This window comes from Salvia miltiorrhiza, chromosome 7 (genome assembly GCF_028751815.1).
Source record: "Salvia miltiorrhiza cultivar Shanhuang (shh) chromosome 7, IMPLAD_Smil_shh, whole genome shotgun sequence".
Classification (NCBI taxonomy): Eukaryota; Viridiplantae; Streptophyta; class Magnoliopsida; order Lamiales; family Lamiaceae; genus Salvia; species Salvia miltiorrhiza.
In genome coordinates this window covers 27625252-27645485 of record NC_080393.1, presented here as the reverse complement: position 1 = coordinate 27645485, position 20234 = coordinate 27625252, and the positions used below count along the sequence as shown (strand labels likewise).

General features: G+C 33.4%; 1 protein-coding gene and 1 long non-coding RNA gene across 2 annotated transcripts; both read right to left on the bottom strand.

Moving 5' to 3' along the window:
* Positions 1 to 4593: 4593 nt before the first annotated feature.
* LOC130995801 (amino acid transporter AVT1I-like) lies at positions 4594 to 6107 on the bottom strand. The gene is made up of 3 exons (XM_057921230.1): positions 5948 to 6107; positions 5251 to 5858; positions 4594 to 5166 (listed from the first exon to the last, which is right to left on the bottom strand). The coding sequence occupies exons 1-3, from the start codon at positions 6054 to 6056 to the stop codon at positions 4645 to 4647; spliced, it is 1239 nt and encodes a 412-aa protein (XP_057777213.1). The 5' UTR covers positions 6057 to 6107; the 3' UTR covers positions 4594 to 4644.
* Positions 6108 to 9617: 3510 nt separating this feature from the next.
* Positions 9618 to 10473, bottom strand: LOC130995841 (uncharacterized). Its single transcript, XR_009092291.1, has 2 exons — positions 9979 to 10473; positions 9618 to 9869 (listed from the first exon to the last, which is right to left on the bottom strand). It is a non-coding gene; the product is annotated as an uncharacterized LOC130995841 (long non-coding RNA).
* Between the last annotated feature and the right edge of the window lie 9761 nt (positions 10474 to 20234).

Below are 20234 nucleotides of genomic sequence, written 5' to 3'. Positions count from 1 at the left end.
GCGCTCTCCAGTACCTCACTCACAATCGGCCTGATATCGCGTTTGCTGTCAACAAACTGAGCCAGTTCTTGCACAATCCCACTACTTTACACTGGACAACATGTAAACGTGTGCTCCGATACCTCAAATGCACCACTACTTTAGGTGATCTGCTGGAAGTGCTCTTAGGCCCTTTCCTCTATAAAGTTCGATTATTCGGAGCTCGGATGGTCATTAAATAAGAGTTGCAGACAAATTATGGAGAGCCTAGCTAATAATTTTTTCAATTTCAAACATGTTCCTTTTTGAGAAAAATTCATTAGCTTAATTATTACCTCTTCTTTCTGTGGTTAGCCGTCTCATCATTTATTTGCTCTTAATTTATTTTCTTTTGATTTCAAAAAGAAAAGGAAAAAAGAACTTGTGTATATTCTACTAAAAGAGTGAAACCGACATAAATGTTTTTCTTTTTTATTACTGAACTGTCACAATGAATTCATATAAAAGGAAGGTAGTAGTCATCAAATTCGTATGTTTGATTCGAGATTTCGACTATTAACTGACTTATTTTCAGTTTATTAAAATGGCATTTCTTATGAACTATAATCATCTTGTATATTTAGCAGGTGTAACGTAGTCAACAATCAATTTTATCTATATCTTTAGACCAAATTTAATATATTTATATTCTTTATAATTAAATTGATATTTTCATTGGAATTTTAGAAATACTTTTAATTAGCTAGCACTTATTTTTGAAACAATGCATTTTCTGAAGTTGTTAAATCCGTGCATCTCACATGCTGCAGAACATTTACATATGTTCATCTTTTTAGTCATTTAGAAAATAAATCGACGCATCACACGCATGAAACACCAATTTCATATAAAACTCCACTAATCATAGTAAAGTTAGGTTGTAATCGGGATAACGTTAGAAATTTTCCTATCCAAAATGTTGTTGGCAGAGCATTATGCAACATCATATGAACAAACCAAACAAACTAAAGTGCTTGGAAAGCCTACATATCACAAAAACGAAATCAACATCATACTCTTATTAAAATACATTTTATTAAAGAAAAAAAACCTAAAAACTACTTAAAATTGCACTAGAAAGCAGATTAAAGACCGGAACTCATTAAAATCCCACTTAAAGAAAATTCAGCGAGAAAAATTTTAAAAAGGAAAAAAAGTGTGCGCCTAAAACCAAGCCGAAGAAACGACGTGAAAAAATAAAATCCAAAAAACTAAATGAAGAAAATAAGTAGCAATTATAGAGCTTCGAACTGGCCATCACCTTATAAATTTATAAGTGCCGCTATATATGCCAAACATCATACTATGAAAACATGTATATATATAAATACATTCATGTCACTTTTTTTTTGAGGAAATACATTCATGTCACTTTTATGAATGCGTATTATATATAAAATATATTCATGTCACTTTTATGGGTGCGTGATAACTATTTTACATACGCACACACAACCGCACCAAACATGAGTTGCATTATGTCATAAACAAAAGGCAATTGTTCAATATAAATGGACCACTCCAAAACTCTTGCGTCTGCGACTTTAATCAAGTTTTTGTTAATTACAATTTGGAGTATTAATTATAAATAAAGGGTTAATTTATAACCTTAAATTTCAATAAATTTCAATGCATAGTCTTTAACTTTGAAAACATTGTTTAATTATAACTACAACCACATCAAAATTGTGACAGTAGCTCTTTTTTTAAAATAAAATTACACATGAAACGGTGACTGATTGCCACGAAATCATATCCTAATAATGTATTCTACACTAAAGGAGATTTTCAACAATATATAGGTAGGCCATCGTTATCAGACCACCAGTGAAGTCGAAATCGCGTCTGCAAGTTGGCATCATTACACTAACTTTCAAACGAAATTCCTAATACACCGATGGTCCTATGAAGATGTGCTACCTACCTTTGAAAATCTCTTATCGTGTAAAATACACTAAGCTCTAGTTTTGTGACAATTGATCATCATTTTAGCTGTAATTACGATAGAGAATAGACAACTAACATAATTTTTGTTCAATTATGGTTATAATTAAATAATTTCTCAAAGATCAGGCCATACAAAAAATAAATTGAATTTGGAGCTATATAAATTAAAATTTGTTGAAAGTTCAGGCTATAAACTATAATTAACTCTAAATAATACTCCATCCGTCCTAAAAATAATATTCTTTTTATTTATTTATTTCCAGCAGTATGACCATCTCATCTAAAATATGCCATGTATATTAGCAATGTGAAAATCCGCCGAAACACGTCAACTTTCAATCGCTGAATTTTTTTGTAGGTCACAAATAATGAAAAGTTGTAACGATAGGTATTGTCTTATAATTAATTTTTGGTTAGTGTTTTTTAAAGTCAATTAGAATTTATTAAACTTTAATTACGATTTATTAATATTTAATTAGAATTTATTAATTTCAATTAGAATTCATTAACCTTTAATCAATATTTATTAATCCCTATTAGAATTCAATAATCATAATTAAAAATTGAATTAAAGTGGGTGCACCATGCATTCAAATACATGAGTTTGCTTATTATAATATATCAAATGCATGTAATATTTGAAAGGGTTGGTAATTGCTTTTATTCATTTAAATATATATATATATATATATATATATATATATATATATACTATAAAAAATTATAAAAATTGTTTATTTTGAACTTAAAATGATAAAATTGTCCTTACTTAAAATTCAAATTTTGCTGAATCGTGAAACATGCTCGACCAATGTAAGTCGAACCTTAGTGGTAAATGTACTAATGTTCGACCATTGCAAGTCGAGTATATTGATCATTAGTGTATTTGTGGTAAATACATTAATGTTCGACATGATCAACCTCTGTGAATCGAACATTAGTGGTAAATACATCAATACTTGACATGCTCAACCATTGTGAGTCGAGCAATCGAGCAAATCTTAATTAGAAATTGCATTAATGCTAGATATTTGTCGATTGCGAGTCGAGCATCGAAGCAAAATACATTAATGCTCGACAGGAGTAAAAAAGTCCTAAATGAATATAATTTATGTACTTTTTAAGTTTTAACAAAATGGGTATATACCCCTATCTCAAATATGCGTTATTGTATATAAAAATGCATTATCCTTGTGTATAAGACATGTGCATCTTTTGGTTACAATCGTATTTCATACAACAATCAATAGTTGGTGTTACAAGACTTTACATACCGGGTCCGGTACGTAAGAAAAAATTTATATGATATATAAAGAAATAATGAATATTATATTATTTGGTAGCAACATGTTGGACGATGTCCCTAACAGAAACAAAAGTACCCGTGACGGCAACAAAAATTCCAAAGATAAGAATGAAGTGTTGCTTGACTTGAGAGTGTTGATGGGTGTGGGTTTTGAGTCAAGTCGTGGTTAGATGTTATTTCTATCCCTACTCTCTCGTGGTCCATACAAATGTTGGCCCGACTGAGAAGAAGACAAAGACGAAGACGAAGACTTGAGGTTGAGACAAAGACGGAGACGGAGACGAAGACGAAGGTGAAGAGTTTGCAGCCCTGTGTCACTCATCACAATTTTGGTGCGCCACATGATAACGCAGCAACATTTTTCATTCGCTTTTACTTGTATATAATTTTTTTTTAAAAATGTATTGTCTTATAATTAATTTTTGGTTAGTGTTTTTTGAAGTCAATTAGAATTTATTAAACTTTAATTACGATTTATTAATATTTAATTAGAATTTATTAATTTCAATTAGAATTCATTAACCTTTAATCAAGATTTATTAATCCCTATTAGAATACAATAATCATAATCAAAATCAAAATTAATTGAATTAAAGTGGGTGCACCATGCATTCAAATACATGAGTTTGCTTATTATAATATATCAAATGCATGTAATATTTGAAAGGGTTGGTGATTGCTGTTATCCGTTTTAAAAAATAATATATATATATATATATATATATATATATATATATATTATAAAAATTATTTATTTTGAACTTAAAATGATAAAATTGTCCTTACTTAAAATTCAAATTTTGCTGAACCGTGAAACATGCTGGACCAATGCAAGTCGAACCTTAGTGGTAAATGTACTAATGTTCGACATGCTCGACCATTGCAAGTCGAGTATATTGAGCATTAGTATATTTGTGGTAAATACATTAATGTTCAACATGATCAACCTTTGTGAATCGAACATTAGTGGTAAATACATCAATACTCGACATGCTCAACCATTGTGAGTCGAGCAATCGAGCATTATCTTAGAAATTGCACTAAATGCTAGATATTTGTCGATTGCGAGTCGAGCATTGGTGCAAAATACATTAATGCTCGACAGAAAGAGTAAAAAAGTCATAAATGAATATAAATTATATACTTTTTAAGTTTTAACAAAATTGGTATATACCCCTATCTCAAATATGCGTTATTGTATATAAAAATGCATTACTTGTGTATAAGACATGTGCATGTTTTGGTTACAATCGTATTTCATACAACAATCAATAGTTGGTGTTATAAGACTTTACATACCGGTACGTAAGAAAAAGTTTATATTTACGTGCAAATTAATATTTATGATATATAAACAAATAATGAATATTATATTATTTGGTAGCAACATGTTGGACGATGTCCCTAACAGAAACAAAAGTACCCGTGACGGCAACAAAAATTCCAAAGATAAGAATGATGAAAAGAAACATAAGCTCGAAGCCTAACTGTCGAGATGCTTTGTTGATCTTCAGATAGCAAAGGCAAGGAAACAATATTGACGCACTAACGCTCAGAAATGCCCCAATAAACGCCATCACATATCCGAAAAAGGGCACAATTAGTGCAATCACAACACTGCTCACCACTAAAATCGTTCTGATTAATATGCTTAATCTCCTATTATTATTTACTATAAGCTTTTCTTCAAGAGCCGTAGCGATTGGAGATATAATGATAGCGTATTTGGTAATGGGATTGATAAGGGTGGTGTAGATTGCGATTTTTGAGCTTATGTTTTGTAAGGGCAGATTCAGAGTCACTTGTGACATCAAATTTTCTCCATACATTAGGTATCCCAACACCGCCATCGATCCATAGCTTATACTACTCAAAACAAAGCACACCAACAATACCTGAAAAACAAAATTCGTAAAACAAATTTTGTAAGTTCAAATATATGTTAGTAGTAGGCACAAAAAGAAGAGATGGATGAGCACCTTAGGAAATTGGGATTTATCTTTCATTGAAGTGCAGATAGTGGGGAAAACTGCATGACCACAGTAACAGAATGTGAAGAAGCTGACAGCAGTTGGCATTCCACTATACCTCCAAAGAATCCCCTTTTCATGAAACCCCACTTTCTCAAACGCTCCAATCCAAAACACTGTGGCAAGCAGAATGAGAGACGCCAGAATCCCAGCTGCGGAGACATATGCAAGCAGAGACAGATCTCTGAGCCACGTGGTGGGCAGCATCACAAGCGCCGTAAGGATGATGAACAACGACTTTCCCCCGATCGTCTTCCCCCACACCCCCACCTCTGTGTGAGGGAACAGCTTCTGCAAGTTGTCTCCTTCCAAGATCAGGAACTCCACTGCCAGCAGGAATAGCTCCACGTACATGAACACCGATATTACAGCTCTCCCTTTCTTCCCGAATGCATGCTCCCCTATGTCCGGGTAGCTTTTGATCAAAGGGTTTGAATCCATGCATTTTTTCAGAAGCAAAGCTGTGTAGAAACAGATAATGGCTATTCCAACAAGTGTTGTCAGAGAAAGCCACCCTCCCTGTGATACTGCATATGGTATCGATAATAGTCCAATCCCTACAACAACAAAATACTACTATCAAATTTCAAACCCTACAAATCATTTTAATTCAAATATATATATATATATATATATATATACATACCTGTTAGAGCATTGAGGCCATTGAAGCAAGTTGTGATGAAAGTAGCACCGTTGTTTTGTGGGTGGGAATGGTTTTGGGATTCCATCTTTTCTATATTGCCCAACTCCATGCTTAATTGTGTATTCGGACCTGCAATTTTAGAGAGAGGTATAATGTATTTATATATATTAGTTGGTGTTTGTCTATTCATGCTTCTAACTTTTTGTTTTATTTCCAACATTCTTGAAATTCAATTAGGTCATCACTTTAAAGTAATGCATGTGTTTCAGTTTTTCGTTGCAATAATTCACTAGTAAGCATCATAGATACAATATTCTTTTTCTACTTCCAAAAAGATATAATTATATGCTTCACTTTTGGAATAAAATTGAGAGATTGAACTTATTATAAGTGTGCGTGTGGGTGTGGATCCCAAAGTATATTAGGATCGTGGGGATGACTAGACTACCAACATAGTTTGAAAATACAATAAATTTATGCAATTACATTTGTGGCCACCACACAAACTAGTTCAATTGAAAAAAAAATAATTTATTTAATTTACTTTTTAAATAAAAATAAAATTTAATTATTTTATTGTATTGTTTATATTGTCCTTATTTTATATAATTTTTTGCATTTTTATTTTTTAATAAAAAATTACAAAAAAATAATTATAATGTGGACAATACAATAAAATAATTAGATCTTTTTTATTTTGAAAAAATAAATTAAAAATTTCTCAATTAAATTAATTTGTGGGTGAAAATAAGAGATCGGGAAAGAAAATAATGAGAAAGCGTACACACGTAGATCTGGACGTGTGATATTATTATTATTATTATTATTATTATTATTATTATTATTATTATTATTATTATTATTATTATTATTATTATTATTATTATTATTATTATTATTATTATTATATAAAGTTTTGTACATTGTAATATAATTTTGCTATGCTAAAAAATAACAACACTAAAAAAATATGAGAAAGATGTGAATATGGTTGAAACTTTAAGACTTTGTATATTGCTAGGTAAATCACAAATAGCTTATATGTAATGTGTCGATTACAATGAGAATATACATGTATTTATAGACCAAAATCATTAAGAATCTTAGTAGAAATAGGACTTTGCTTCTATTTCAATAGAACTAGAACTGAGTCGATTTTCTTCTGTAAGCCGATCTCCTATTTTATCGGATATGCTTTAAGATAACATCAAATCCCCCACAATTTACTTCATCAAGCCGATCTCCTATTTTATCGGATATGCTTTAAGATAACATCAAATCCCCCACAATTTACTTCATCAAGCCGATCTCCTATTTTATCGGATATGCGATAGTTTTAAGATAACACCAAATCCCGCACAATCAGAGCTGGGAAGATATCATTGCTGCTTCCGACCTATTAATTGACGAGTTAGTCTTCTGTGCGGCGGTCGCATAGGATGCGACGGGTCGAATCCAACCCGACCCGCATCAAAGATTTATATTTCAAATTTCGTTAATAAATTCAAAACTAGTCTTTGGTGTAGTGGTTGATGACTTGAAATGCGCCCCCTATCCAAAATGTCAATAATTCGAAACCCCCTTTTCCCATTTTCTTACTTTTTCGATTTTTTCCAACTTTTTTCCAGTTTTTTTTCCCAACTTTTTTGTCTTTTTTAATTTTCGCTTTTTTTTTCTTTTCTTTTTGTTAGCTTACTTATTTTCTTCTACTTTTTTGCTTAATTTTTTATTTTAAACACTTTTTAATTTTTTTAATATTATCTTTATTCACATCAATGATTATTTTTTCTTATAACTATAATTACTTAACTAAATAATTAAAATTATTAATTTTCGTGTGTAAAAATAATAATTTTGACAATAGTTACTTTTGTTAGCACAAATGTATATTTATTATTAAGACAGTAGTTATTTTTTCTTCGTATGCATAATTACTTTTTAATAAGACAATATTTACTTTTAATAACCAACTTTTTTCCAGTTTTTTTTTCCAACTTTTTTGTCTTTTTTAATTTTCGCTTTTTTTTTTCTTTTCTTTTTGTTAGCTTACTTATTTTCTTCTATTTTTTTGCTTAATTTTTTATTTTAAACACTTTTTAATTTTTTTAATATTATCTTTATTCACATCAATGATTATTTTTTCTTACAACTATAATTACTTAACTAAATAATTAAAATTATTAATTTTCGTGTGTAAAAATAATAATTTTGACAATAGTTACTTTTGTTAGCACAAATGTATATTTATTATTAAGACAATAGTTATTTTTTCTTCGTATGCATAATTACTTTTTAATAAGACAATATTTACTTTTAATAAGTAGTATAAAATATATATTTGTTAGCACAAATGTGTACATATGTTAATATAAGTATTTACTTTCATTCAATATAAAGTACTACTTATATTTTCTAAACCCTAAACCCTCAACATGACTAAACCCTGAACGTTAAACCTTGAACACTAAATCATGAACCCTAATAGGAATATTTACTTTTAATAAACCTAAGATATACATTTGTTCGCACAAATATACACTTATGTTAATATAAATATTTAACTTAATTCAATATAAACTATTATATTTTCTAAACATTAAACCTTGAACATTACCTTGAACACTAAACCCTAATAGGAATATTTACGTTTAATAAGTATAAGGCTAACAAATGTATACTTATGTTAATATAAGTATTTACCTGCATTCAATACAAACTATTATATTTTTTAAACTCTAAACCCTAAACACTTTATCTTCAACCCTTATAGGAATATTTACTTTTAATAAATATAAGATATACATTTGCTCTTATAAATAAAAATAACAATTATCGCGAACAAGTGCAATAATTTAAAAACATTATATTTCATCATATCAATAATTATTTTTTCTTACCACAATGATTACTTGAATAATTATTTGATTATTATTTTTTTCTTTATTCTAGTATTGATTTCTAGATTATTCAAAATGGTTATTATTATAATAAAAAACTATTATTGCAATGAAGAAATATAATTACTTTTTGTTACCACAATGATTACTTGAATAATTCAATGATTACTTGAATAATTATTTGATTATTATTTTTTTCTTTATTCTAGTATTGATTTCTAGATTATTCAAAATAGTTATTATTATAATAAAAAACTATTATTGCAATGACGAAATGTAACGTTTATGAAACATAACTTTTCATCATATCAATAGTTACTTTTTATTACGACAATGATTACTTGACCAAATATACAAAATTACAAGTACTAACAAATAAAAATAACATTACTTTTATACATATCAACAATTACTTTTTCTTACAATAACAATTATTTGATTAAATGATTAAAAATATAAATTTTCAAAAATAAAAGTAACAATTATCGTGAATAAATGTAATAATTTAGAAATATTACATTTCATTGTAATAATAATTACTTTTGTTAACAATAATAATTACTTTTATTTACAAAAATAATTAATTGAGCAAATAATTAAAAGTAAATGTTCTTATAAATTAAAATAAACATTATTCTAAATAAATGTAATTATTCAAAAACATTACATTTGTTGGTATCAATGATTACTTTATCAAAGAAGTCGAAAAACAATCAAACCCATAATAAACAGAGCAAACCAAGAGTATGTAAACAAGAATTCAAACTGCCACAGAAGCAGGAAACAACCATGCTCCAATTCAACAAAAATCATGAGAAAAAGTTAACAAATTGAGCAAAATGATCCGACTCCCTCTGTACATTAATACAAAATTCGTCATTTTCACATTCTTGTTTAAGCTAAGTATACATCATATATATCACAATTAAATATCTAAACACATATATAACAACTCCTCTCCTAACTCAAAAGTAAAACCACAGTCCCCACTAAAAATTGGCCAGAACTGCTTGCACGCGAACCAGCTGCAAAAGTTGGCCTAATCAACTTGTGTTCTTTTATAGCATTAAATAGCTCTCTATTGCAAGCAATCACTTTGCATACAATGGCGTCAAAAGAAAGCAGCATACTCACAATAACAAGAATAGGCACCTCATGCCAAACTCTACCTCAGATCGCAATTAATCGTTGGAGTGGGGGCGAGGCTGACCTTCTCTACCTCAGATCGGGATTCAATGGTACCACGGTTTCTTGGAGAGACGGCGAGAGATAGAAGGGAGGGTGTGGGGATAGGCGGCGGCAGACGGAAAAAGCGGTAGAAGTGCAGGTGGACATGGCGGCGTGGAAGGAGTCGAGGGGAGAGAGGAAAAGAGAAAGGTTTGACCGTTTGAGGGAGAAAAGGAAAAAAGAGAGAGAAAAGAGAGTGCACCGAAAATTAAAGTTCAGGGTGGGGAAGAGTGCGGGCCGGGTTGGATCTCTATATGGGTCGGGTAAACCCGTCGCATGGTATGCACACAATAATTTGCGTTAATTGACACATTGGGTCAATTTCGTTTTTATTCTATAGCTTGAAACTCAGAGCCTAGGCAACGTAAATTTGTCCTCATCAAATTTTATGTCATATTTATATATATTATTAAAATTATAATAAGATGGAGCTAAATAAAATAAGAGGCTAATAATACATATATGCATACTCTTCTTCTCTTTGTTTCATATCACAATACAATCCAAGCCACCATATGAAAATGATGAAAATTCAAAATTATATTTGGGACGTTATTGCTTTAACGGTCTTGTTTCATATCACAATACAATCCAGGCCACTGAATAAAAATGATGGAAATTCTAAATCAAATTTAGATATGATTGTTCGTACTGTCAAAATCAATCAATGAAATGTAGTAAAAAAAATGTATTAGTTGATCGCAATTTATTTGATTGCAAATTTATTATAAGAAATTGAAGAACAAAAAAAGAGGAGAAATATTATATTTTATTGAACTCCACATTATAAGGGCAAAAAATACATATATCAAATAATTTATGATAATATTATTTTAAATTGGAGTGTAAACGAGGGAAAATTGGATGTTAATTTGTAAAAACTTATCCAACCGATGAAATATATAAAACTAATAAAAAAAATAAAAAATAGTATATATATTTTTCACAGAAAAAAACGTAGCCTTCAAGTAATAGCGCTACCTAACCGCATAAGACGAGCTAGGAAATTAGATGCCACTGCTAAAAATCACCATCGAATTTAGAATATTTGCTTTATCATCTTTTACAGGACGTACACCTTAAAAACGAGTGGAAACACACGATTCATGAATATCCGATAAACTATTCATGTATCTAGAAATTAGAATCTCACCACTATTAGTCTATAACACTATCAGATTCTTTATTTTATAACTCAGATACAATAATTAATTCTCAGTTGTTACCTACGGATTTTTAATTTATAAATAAATTGAAATGTTCAATCCACGTTATTGACCGCTAACAAGTAACAAATCAATAATTTAAGAATGTAAACAGAGAAAGCAATGAAATAAAATTAGGACACAATAATAATGAATACTAAAGACCATGATTTATGATTCAGAATTAATAGTCTCAGAGTTTACAAAATGTAAAGAGGAGATGAAGCAACAAGTAACAACTACCCAGCCTGAAGAATCTAATCTCTTACCGAGAGCATCTCCAATGGGAGGTGCTTAATTTGGGTCTTAAATGGTGGTCCTCACCTTAAGCACCTCCCTCTTCAATGCAAAGTTCTTACTTTGGTGCTAAAATGTCATTTCCACCAAAATTTCAATTTCAACACTTTTTTGTTAAAATGTTTAATTTTCATTGAAAATAAATTAAACATTATATTAAAACTAAAAATTACATAATTTAAATTACTTAAAAAATAACATAATTTAAAAATACTAAACTACATGATTCCCCGATGCTTGAGAAAATGGAGCAAACCCCATCATTGGTTGAGTAATAGGCACACACGAACCTCCGCCGCATAGCTCTAGGTAATCGTCGAACTCACGATCCATTGCCAAAAAATTGAAGAAAAATATATAACTTGAGAAGAATGAGAGAATATGAAAATTGGTGGAGACAAATGGGGGTATAAGGTAGAAAGGAAAATTAAAAAAATATATACCCCCCACTAGCCGTTTTTTTCAAACTGTAACAACAATTAAAAAAAATGAAAAAGGTGAGAAACGGTCGAAAAATTCAGGCTGCCACCTACCTCATCAATCGGTTGCCGCCCCATCACTCAAAGATATATCACCATTTCAAGCCTTGTTTCACACTATACCTAACTGTAAGTGCTTAAGGTCTTTGGGTGTGCGTGTTTTGCCCTATCTTAAACCCTACAACCAACATAAGTTGTAGTACCGCTCTTCTAAGTGTATATTTCTTGGGTATATTGAGTGTCACAAAGGGTATAAATGTCTTACTTCTTCCAAACGTATCTACATAGCAGATACGGTCCACTTTAATGAGTCTGAATTTCCACTTTGCCTTAGCTTCTTCTCGTGGATGGTCGATCCACTAACATATATATGTCGCAACCTCTTGGTTTTGCATATTCAGCTCACCCTGAGTATGTTTGCAAATTGTAGAAGTCCATCTATAGGCTAAGGCAGGCCCCAAGGGCGTGGTATGACAAGTTGCGCAGCTGCTTATACTCTCTTGGATTTCACCGCTCTGTGTCTGACTTCTCCTTGTTTTACAAAAATAATAATGGTGTTCGCATTCTTATTTTGATATATGTTGATGACATACTAATCACAGGTGATAGCAACACTAAAGTTTTGGAAATCATTGCTCTTCTTCATCAACAATTTACTCTTACCTCACTCGGTGAAGTTCATTACTTTCTGGGCATCGAAGTAACAAAGGCCCAATCTACCTATTCTCTATGTCAAACAAAGTACTTGAATGAGCTATTGAAGAAAACAAAAATGGAGCTTTGTCATCCATGCTCAACACCAATTACTCCAGCCACCAAGCTCTACTGAAGTACTATCGGCGCTCTCCAGTACCTCACTCACACTCGGCCTGATATCGCGTTTGCTGTCAACAAACTGAGCCAGTTCGTGCACAATCCCACTACTTTACACTGGACAGCATGTAAACGTGTGCTCTGATACCTCAAAGGCACCACTACTCTGGCTCTTCACTTTCAACCTTCTTCCTCCACACAACTTGTTGGTTTTGCAGAAGCTGATTATGCCAATTGTGTCGATGGTAGACGTTCAACTGGAGGGCATTGCATTTACTATAGAAATAACCTTATCAATTGGAGTTCTAAAAAGCAGTCTGTAGTCTCGCGCAACAGCACAGAATCTGAGTATCGTTTCTTAGCTAATGCTACAACGAAGTTAGTTTGGATGGATGCGTTATGTCATGAGCTCAATATTCCTCTTTCTTCTCCCTATCATTTGTGGTGTGACAACTCCAATACGGTTGACCTATCCTCAAATCCGGTATTCCATGCCCGCATCAAACACATCGAGGTTGACATTCATTACATCCAGGAAAAGGTGCAAGATAAGTTTGTTGAAATCGGTCACGTCCCAGCCCTTGATCAAGTTGCGGACTTGTTCACCAAGTCCCTTGCTGAACTACGATTTTGTCTTCTGCCAGATAAGCTTCATCTCATGCCTCTGCAGGATCCTGGTTGAAGAAATGAAGAACTTTTTTTTGGTGCATGTTTGAATATATATTTGTAAACGTTTGCTGAGTCAGCAAGTTAGAAGCAGTTAGTGGGTTAGTTTGTTAGATGGTTACAGAAGCTTTAGGAAGCTTTTCTCTCGTGTATATATACCTTTCTCTATCAGCTTTAGGGTTGTGCATCGGTCGGTTCAGCCCACCGACCGACCCAAAAAACACAAACCAATTGACCAACAGTTTGGATGATTTATAGACCGAACCGACCAAAGTTTTAAGATCAGCCAGTCGAAAACCGAGCCGTCGAAATATTCAGTTTTCAACCGACTGAACCGAGCCGAAAAGCTGGAGGCCGCGCGGTGGTGAAGAAGAGCGGGTTACAGGTGAGGCGATGGTGCAAGAGAGGCTGGAGGCCATGCGGCGGAGGGCGGGTTACAGGTGGGCGGCGACGCAAGGGAGGCTGGAGGCCGCGCGATGGTGAAGAAGGGCAGGTACAGGTGGTTGTGTGCGGCGGGTGGAGAGAGGAACTGCGGCTTGGAGCACGTCTCGCCGGAGGCGCTGATCACTATTTTCTTAGCAACAAAAACTGCAACTAACACAGGCAATTGTAGCAAATAATAAGCAATCGAGTATCGTATCCTCAGGGACTGACACAACGAAATAACTCTAGCTATCTCCTAAACAGACTATAACAGTAGACAGGCAACAAAAAGTAGGAAGGTTTGATTAGCACTAAATTCAGATAACAACAAATAAAATAAGGTAAAAACTCAAATAATAAAAAACTCTGACCCTAGGAATGTACTTTTACTAATTAATTACATGCATTTAATCTATTGATTCAATTACCAATTTAATCCAACCCTGATGAGAGATCACAGAACTATTCACAAGCTTCTCTAACGAACACCTATGAAAGTAGATTAATTTACCCCCCTTCACATTCAAGACTCCAAGGAATAAATTATCTCCCAAGCGTACATAAAGAATAGCTCCCTATAGTTTCACCTATCCCATTCAAGTGTCAAGGCTACTACTATAACATGCATTCCTGAATCGGCTGAACAATTATCGCATTCAAGACTCAAACTGAACAGCTAGACATGTAAATTATTGGCCAAATAATTCACAAGAAATTAAGCACCAGGAATCATGAATCACAAGTTGGAGGGCAAATTGATATCAATAAATCATACACACATAATTAATCAGCTATGTACAAACCCTAGGTTCAGATAAAAGAACTAGCCAAACATACTAAAATAAATCATAAACATAATTAATGAGAACGCAATTGAAAGAACTGAATTAAATAAAACTTTGAATAAAATAATTGTAGTGGCTTGAATCTTCAATCTTGTGGAAATCAAATCCAAGCTGTAAAAACTTGAAAGCAATAATAATCTAAAGCTATGAAACTGAGAAAATAAAGTTGGAAACTGAAAAAGGAACCTGAATAGGTCAAAAGAGGACCTATATATAGGCACAGGGGATAAATACAGTATAGAGCTCGAAAATACTGATAAAATCCGAAAATCCCGCAAAATCCCGAAAATTCGGAAATTCCCGTCGGGCACTATTTACTACTGCGCGCGACTTTCTTGTTTCGGCCATATCTTTCTCGTCCGAACTTGGATTTGCGAACCGTTTGCGCCTACAAACTCGTATCGAGACGAACTACAACTTTCATTAAGATCAACAGTCCAAATTCGAACTTCATATTTCTGTAAAATTCATCAAAGTACGAGCAAGTAACATATTTCACTATATAAAGCAATTTAAGCACAAAACAATCATCAAACACTCAATTTCCTATAAAATTAACATCATAAGAACATTAAAAACCATGGAAACATGAGTGTTATCAGGCGCCGCATGAGAGTAAGAGAAGTGAGATGATTAGGTTTTGGGGTGGGGATTGGGGAGGCGCCGCATGGAATAGGATTAGGAATTAAGTTTTGGGGTGGGGACTGGGGAGGCGCCGCATGGAATAGGCTTAGGAATTAGGAACTTAGGTTTAGGAATATATATATTATCGGTCGGTTCAATTTTCGACCGACCAAAATTAGGAAAACCGAACCGACCAAAAAAATTGAATTTCTAAAAAAAAAACGGCCGAGTCGACCGACTATAGCAAAAAAACCGACTGAAAACCGATCGGTTCAGCCTATTTTTGGTCGGTTTTTTCGGTCGGCTCGGTTTTTGCTCACCCGTAATCAGCTTTGCTAATTAATGAAGACACAATTTCTCACTCTAAAATTCTCTCTGCTTGTTACTCTAAATCTCTTCTTCATCCTCTCTTAGCTTACTTTCAACAACTCGCGACCTGCCCTAATCAAAACTTTTTTCCGTTTTCACGACTTCTGCACCACCTTTCCACCGGAGCGATCGTCGATCGAAGACATCGTCGACTTGAGCCGCCGTCGATCGAAGCTTCTATCAATCAGAGCAACCGTGTAAAATTTGCTTCATTTCTGTAGAATTAAAATTGTGAAATTCGTAGAAAAAAGAGAAAGAAAAATTCGATTGATTTTAAATTTTGAGCTGATTTCTAGTTAGAATTTTGTGAGTTTAGCTTTATTTTTTGTTAATCATTTTTCTTTGTTTGCATAAATATTACTCTATAGTTAATAATTTTGGTTCTATTGTGTAATTTTTAGGAAGGGGCAAAAATAGAGGAAGATAACAACGCCGCTGAGGAGATACCGGACGCCGCCGAAGGCGAGGGAGATGGGAAGTTGTTTTACATTGCTGCATTATTGGATCCGAGACAGAAGATCACACGTGTGGAAAAGTGCTTAAGTTTATGCTCCTCAGCGAGCGATTGAATTGTTAGGGGAGGGGCGCAACTCATTGAATGAGTTGTTTGAGCATTACAAGAAACAACTTACTTTAGTTGAGGAAGCACTTGCCAATAAAAGTTGATCACTAATTTTATAGCAACAAAAACTGCAACTAGCACAGTGTAATTGTAGCAAATAAACAGTAGCCGAGTATCGTATCCACAAGGACTGATAATCGAAATCTCTCTAAGTAATCCTAATAAAACTCTAACAATATCCAGGCAAACGAATAATGATTGATGAATTGAAATTTAAAATAACACAAAGCAATTAAAAACAGAGAACAAATCAAATAATAAACAACTCTGACCCTAGGGATGTACTATCGTTAATTAAACACATGCATTCAATCTATTGATTCAATTACCAATTTAATCCAGCTCTGATGAAAGATCATAACACTATTCATAAGCTTCTCTAACGAACACCTACGAACGTAGATTAATAAATCCCTTATCACATTTAAGACTCAAAGGAATAAATTAACTCCCAACAACACACAAAGAATAGCTTCATATAGCTTCACCTGTTGACTCAACCCAAAACACCTGTGGATTGACTCGCAATCGTACGAGGTCGTCCTAGTGTAGTAATCTAACCCAAGTTGTCTCTCAAGGAAAGCTAAACAGGGCTTTGATTATGCTACGCACAGGAAACATGAAATAAACCTAAACACTCTAATCAAAAGGTTGGGTCTGACACTCTCTCTCTGATTAACTAATACGTAACTAAGATAAAGCATATAAAGTTACCTAGGCAGTAGATAGGAAGCGAGTAAAATAACGCAGTGAAGACAAGCACAAAATCAAACACAATACAACCTTTAACAATTAACGAAAGGTTGAAGACTGATACTGAAAAACACTTTAGTAAAGATATCAGTTAAAGTCAAGACTTTAACTGATACACTCGTAGAGCTTTAGTCTTGGATTGAACAGAGAAGTCTTATGAATCTTACTGACTATCCGAAGAATGATCAATTAGACTAATAACACACGCAACAAAAAACTTTGTCTTTTGAAAAAGCCTTTTAGAGACACGTTGTCAGGTTAGTGTTTCACTTTGCGATTAGTTAATTTTAGTTGAGAACGTTTGTGCACAGATAAGAAAGTAAAACTGAAAGCGATAAACGACAAAGGGATTTTTACGTGGTTCGGAATCCAATTCCTACATCCACGGTCAGTAGATCACACTGACAAACACTCTGGGCTTATGCTTACGGGTGCACAGCAAATCTTGAACTGAAACCACACGTTTCAGCACCAACACACTGGGTTGGATTTCTCAAACACACTTAGCGCGCACTGGGCACTAAGATCTCTTTGGAGTCAGAACACTGGCCTGAACTCCACACAACTTCAAACACTCTTTTTGCTCAGTTGAAAGGAGGTTCAAAAATTACCAACTAGATCACAGAGAACATGCTCTCTGTAATCAGTAACTTAGGCTTTGGATAAACAATATTTGCCTAAGGTTCTAAGAGAATATATGTAATCAGCAATGGACTGATTTTGGCTTTGTGATTCTCTTCTTCGATTCAAACTTTGGAAGGCTTTGCTTTGCTGAGTTGTAATTTCGACAACGTTTCAGTTTGTGTATTTGAATCAGTGAAGATTAAAGTGATCCTCGAGCTCTATTTATAGGAGAGGTCTTGAATAGATCTGTTGGCGGAGATGGTCTTCAAAAATTCATCCGTTGGATAGTAATTCGAATTTTGTTGAGGCTTCAATCTTCGAGGTTCCTTGTTTGGTGAGAAATGGCTACTCAAGTACAGGAGGTAAGGCGTGACTCAACCTAAAACACCTCTAGATTGACTTGTAATAGGACAAGGACACTCTAGCAATGGTAAGTTGACCCAAAGTCATCTCTCAAGTAAGATCTTAAAGGGCTTCTAATTGTATCACAAGAAAGCGGTAAAGAACGGATTGAAAACAGTAAAATTAACTAAAGCTTGCAATTAAAACTTAACTTGAAATTAAACTTAAGAATTAACTAGGCGAAAAAGAATTAAACTAATGCTTGTAATTAAAACTCAAACTTAAAACTTAAACTTAAATTAACTAGGCGGAAATGAATTATTAACTTAGCAGAAAAGAACAAAGCATAAATAAATTACTAACCCTAGGCAGAATTAAACGGTAAAGTAAAAGCTACTAGAATTAAAGGTTACTACGCTAAGAATTTAAATAACTTTAATTAAAAGCTTCTAATCTAATTCGACATAAAAGAAATTGCATAATTGAAAGCTTAACATAATTTATAACGAGGCAAAGAAATTAACGTAAATATTAAATACCGAAATCGTCTCGAGAAGCAAATCTGTCACTTGATTACAACTCTCAACGAAGAACTAACTAAAACTGAATTGAATGCTAACTAAGAACTAACTAAAACTCGAAACTAAAGAACTATGAAAAATGAGAATTGAACTAAAGATTGTTTTGATTGCCTAAGGTCGAAGCTATTCTCGTTCCGAAGGCTAAATGATTATTTCTCATGTTGAACGTTCAGCCCTTTATATAGACTTCCCTTTCATCAAACCCTAATGACCATCAAGCACGGCCCAGCCAAACTGGGCTTAAGAGATAGACATCAAGGCAGTCGTGCGCGCATAGGAGATTGCACTGGATAACTTGCTCGGCAAGTCTTGGCAGCTCTGGCGAGTCATGACAGAGCTAGAAAGTCATGGCAGAGCTGGAAAGTCAGCTCTATAGAAGTAGTCAGCTCTGGATAAGGAGATTGCCAGCTCTGGAAAAGTGTTGGCGTAGGTAGCTCTGGAGTTTGTCAGCTCTGGAACTTTTGCTCTGTCGAGTTTTGGTCAGTTCTGTCGACTCTGGAATTCAGCTCTGCCGACTCTGGAATTCAGCTCTGGCTTGGAATTGTTAGCTCTGGCTCTGGCACGGGAAATCCACTCTGACGAATGGACTTCAGCTCTGTCAGCTCTGGCGAGGCAACAGAGTATGCGCCGTCAGCTCTGGACACCACTATGAGCCCAAAAAAGCCATTTCTGATCAAAAAACTCGAACAAAACATTCTTCCTCCTATTATATCAAAATCTCCTACAAAGCATTAAACAAACCCATAAACGCACCAACTTCCAGAATATTTAACTCAAAATTAGCACAATCAAACCCCGAAATTAAGAACAATTAAGCATAAATCAAGGCGCCTCTGAAAATGTAATCACCAAAAATGAATGTTCTGCAGAGAAAGGACGATCCTCTGTATCTATGCATTTAATGCGGCTATACTTTGATTGTGTGGCTTTCTTTTAACGTTTGAGGTTCAGTCCGAGGAAGAATGTCAATTGATACTTGACTTTAGTATCAGTCCGCTAATTCCACGTAGCCAACATTAGATGAATAAGTCATAACTGATTCTTCAGTTGAGAAACTCGTTCTAGTCAAATATCAGTATTTGACTTTTGCCTTTAATTGCGAATATCAGTCGAGTTCTTCAGTCTTCAGTCCTTCGTTCTTCATTGTTCATTCCTCCGGTCTTCAGTCTTCAATCTTCAGAATACTAGCTAAACTAGAAAAAGAACTCCAACACTTGAGTTCACAAAGTTCTAGCCTATTACAAAGAAAACTTAAGGATTTTGGTATCATCAAAACTAGGGTTAGGATATTTCATTAAGTTCCCAACAATACTTTTTTTATGTTCTAGTTCATTGTATTGAGCACTACTAGTTTATTGAATGATCACCGACTAGTATGTGTTTTTACTAGTTGCATGTGCTTTCTTTATGTTTGAGAATAAGTGTCTCACTCCTATCAAACATATTAATGTGAATGCTGCTTGTTCATCAATAGAAGGTGAGTTGCGACTATCTGAATTGAAGGGATGGTGATAGTACTA

Excerpts from the sequence above, each read along its gene's own strand:
- LOC130995801 (XM_057921230.1), bottom strand. The coding sequence starts at position 6,056 with ATGGAGTTGGGCAATATAGAAAAGATGGAATCCCAAAACCATTCCCAC. Across the intron at positions 5,859-5,947 it reads TGGCCTCAATGCTCTAACAG|GGATTGGACTATTATCGATA; the intron begins GTATGTATATAT and ends TTGTTGTTGTAG. Across the intron at positions 5,167-5,250 it reads ATAAATCCCAATTTCCTAAG|GTATTGTTGGTGTGCTTTGT; the intron begins GTGCTCATCCAT and ends TTTGTTTTTCAG.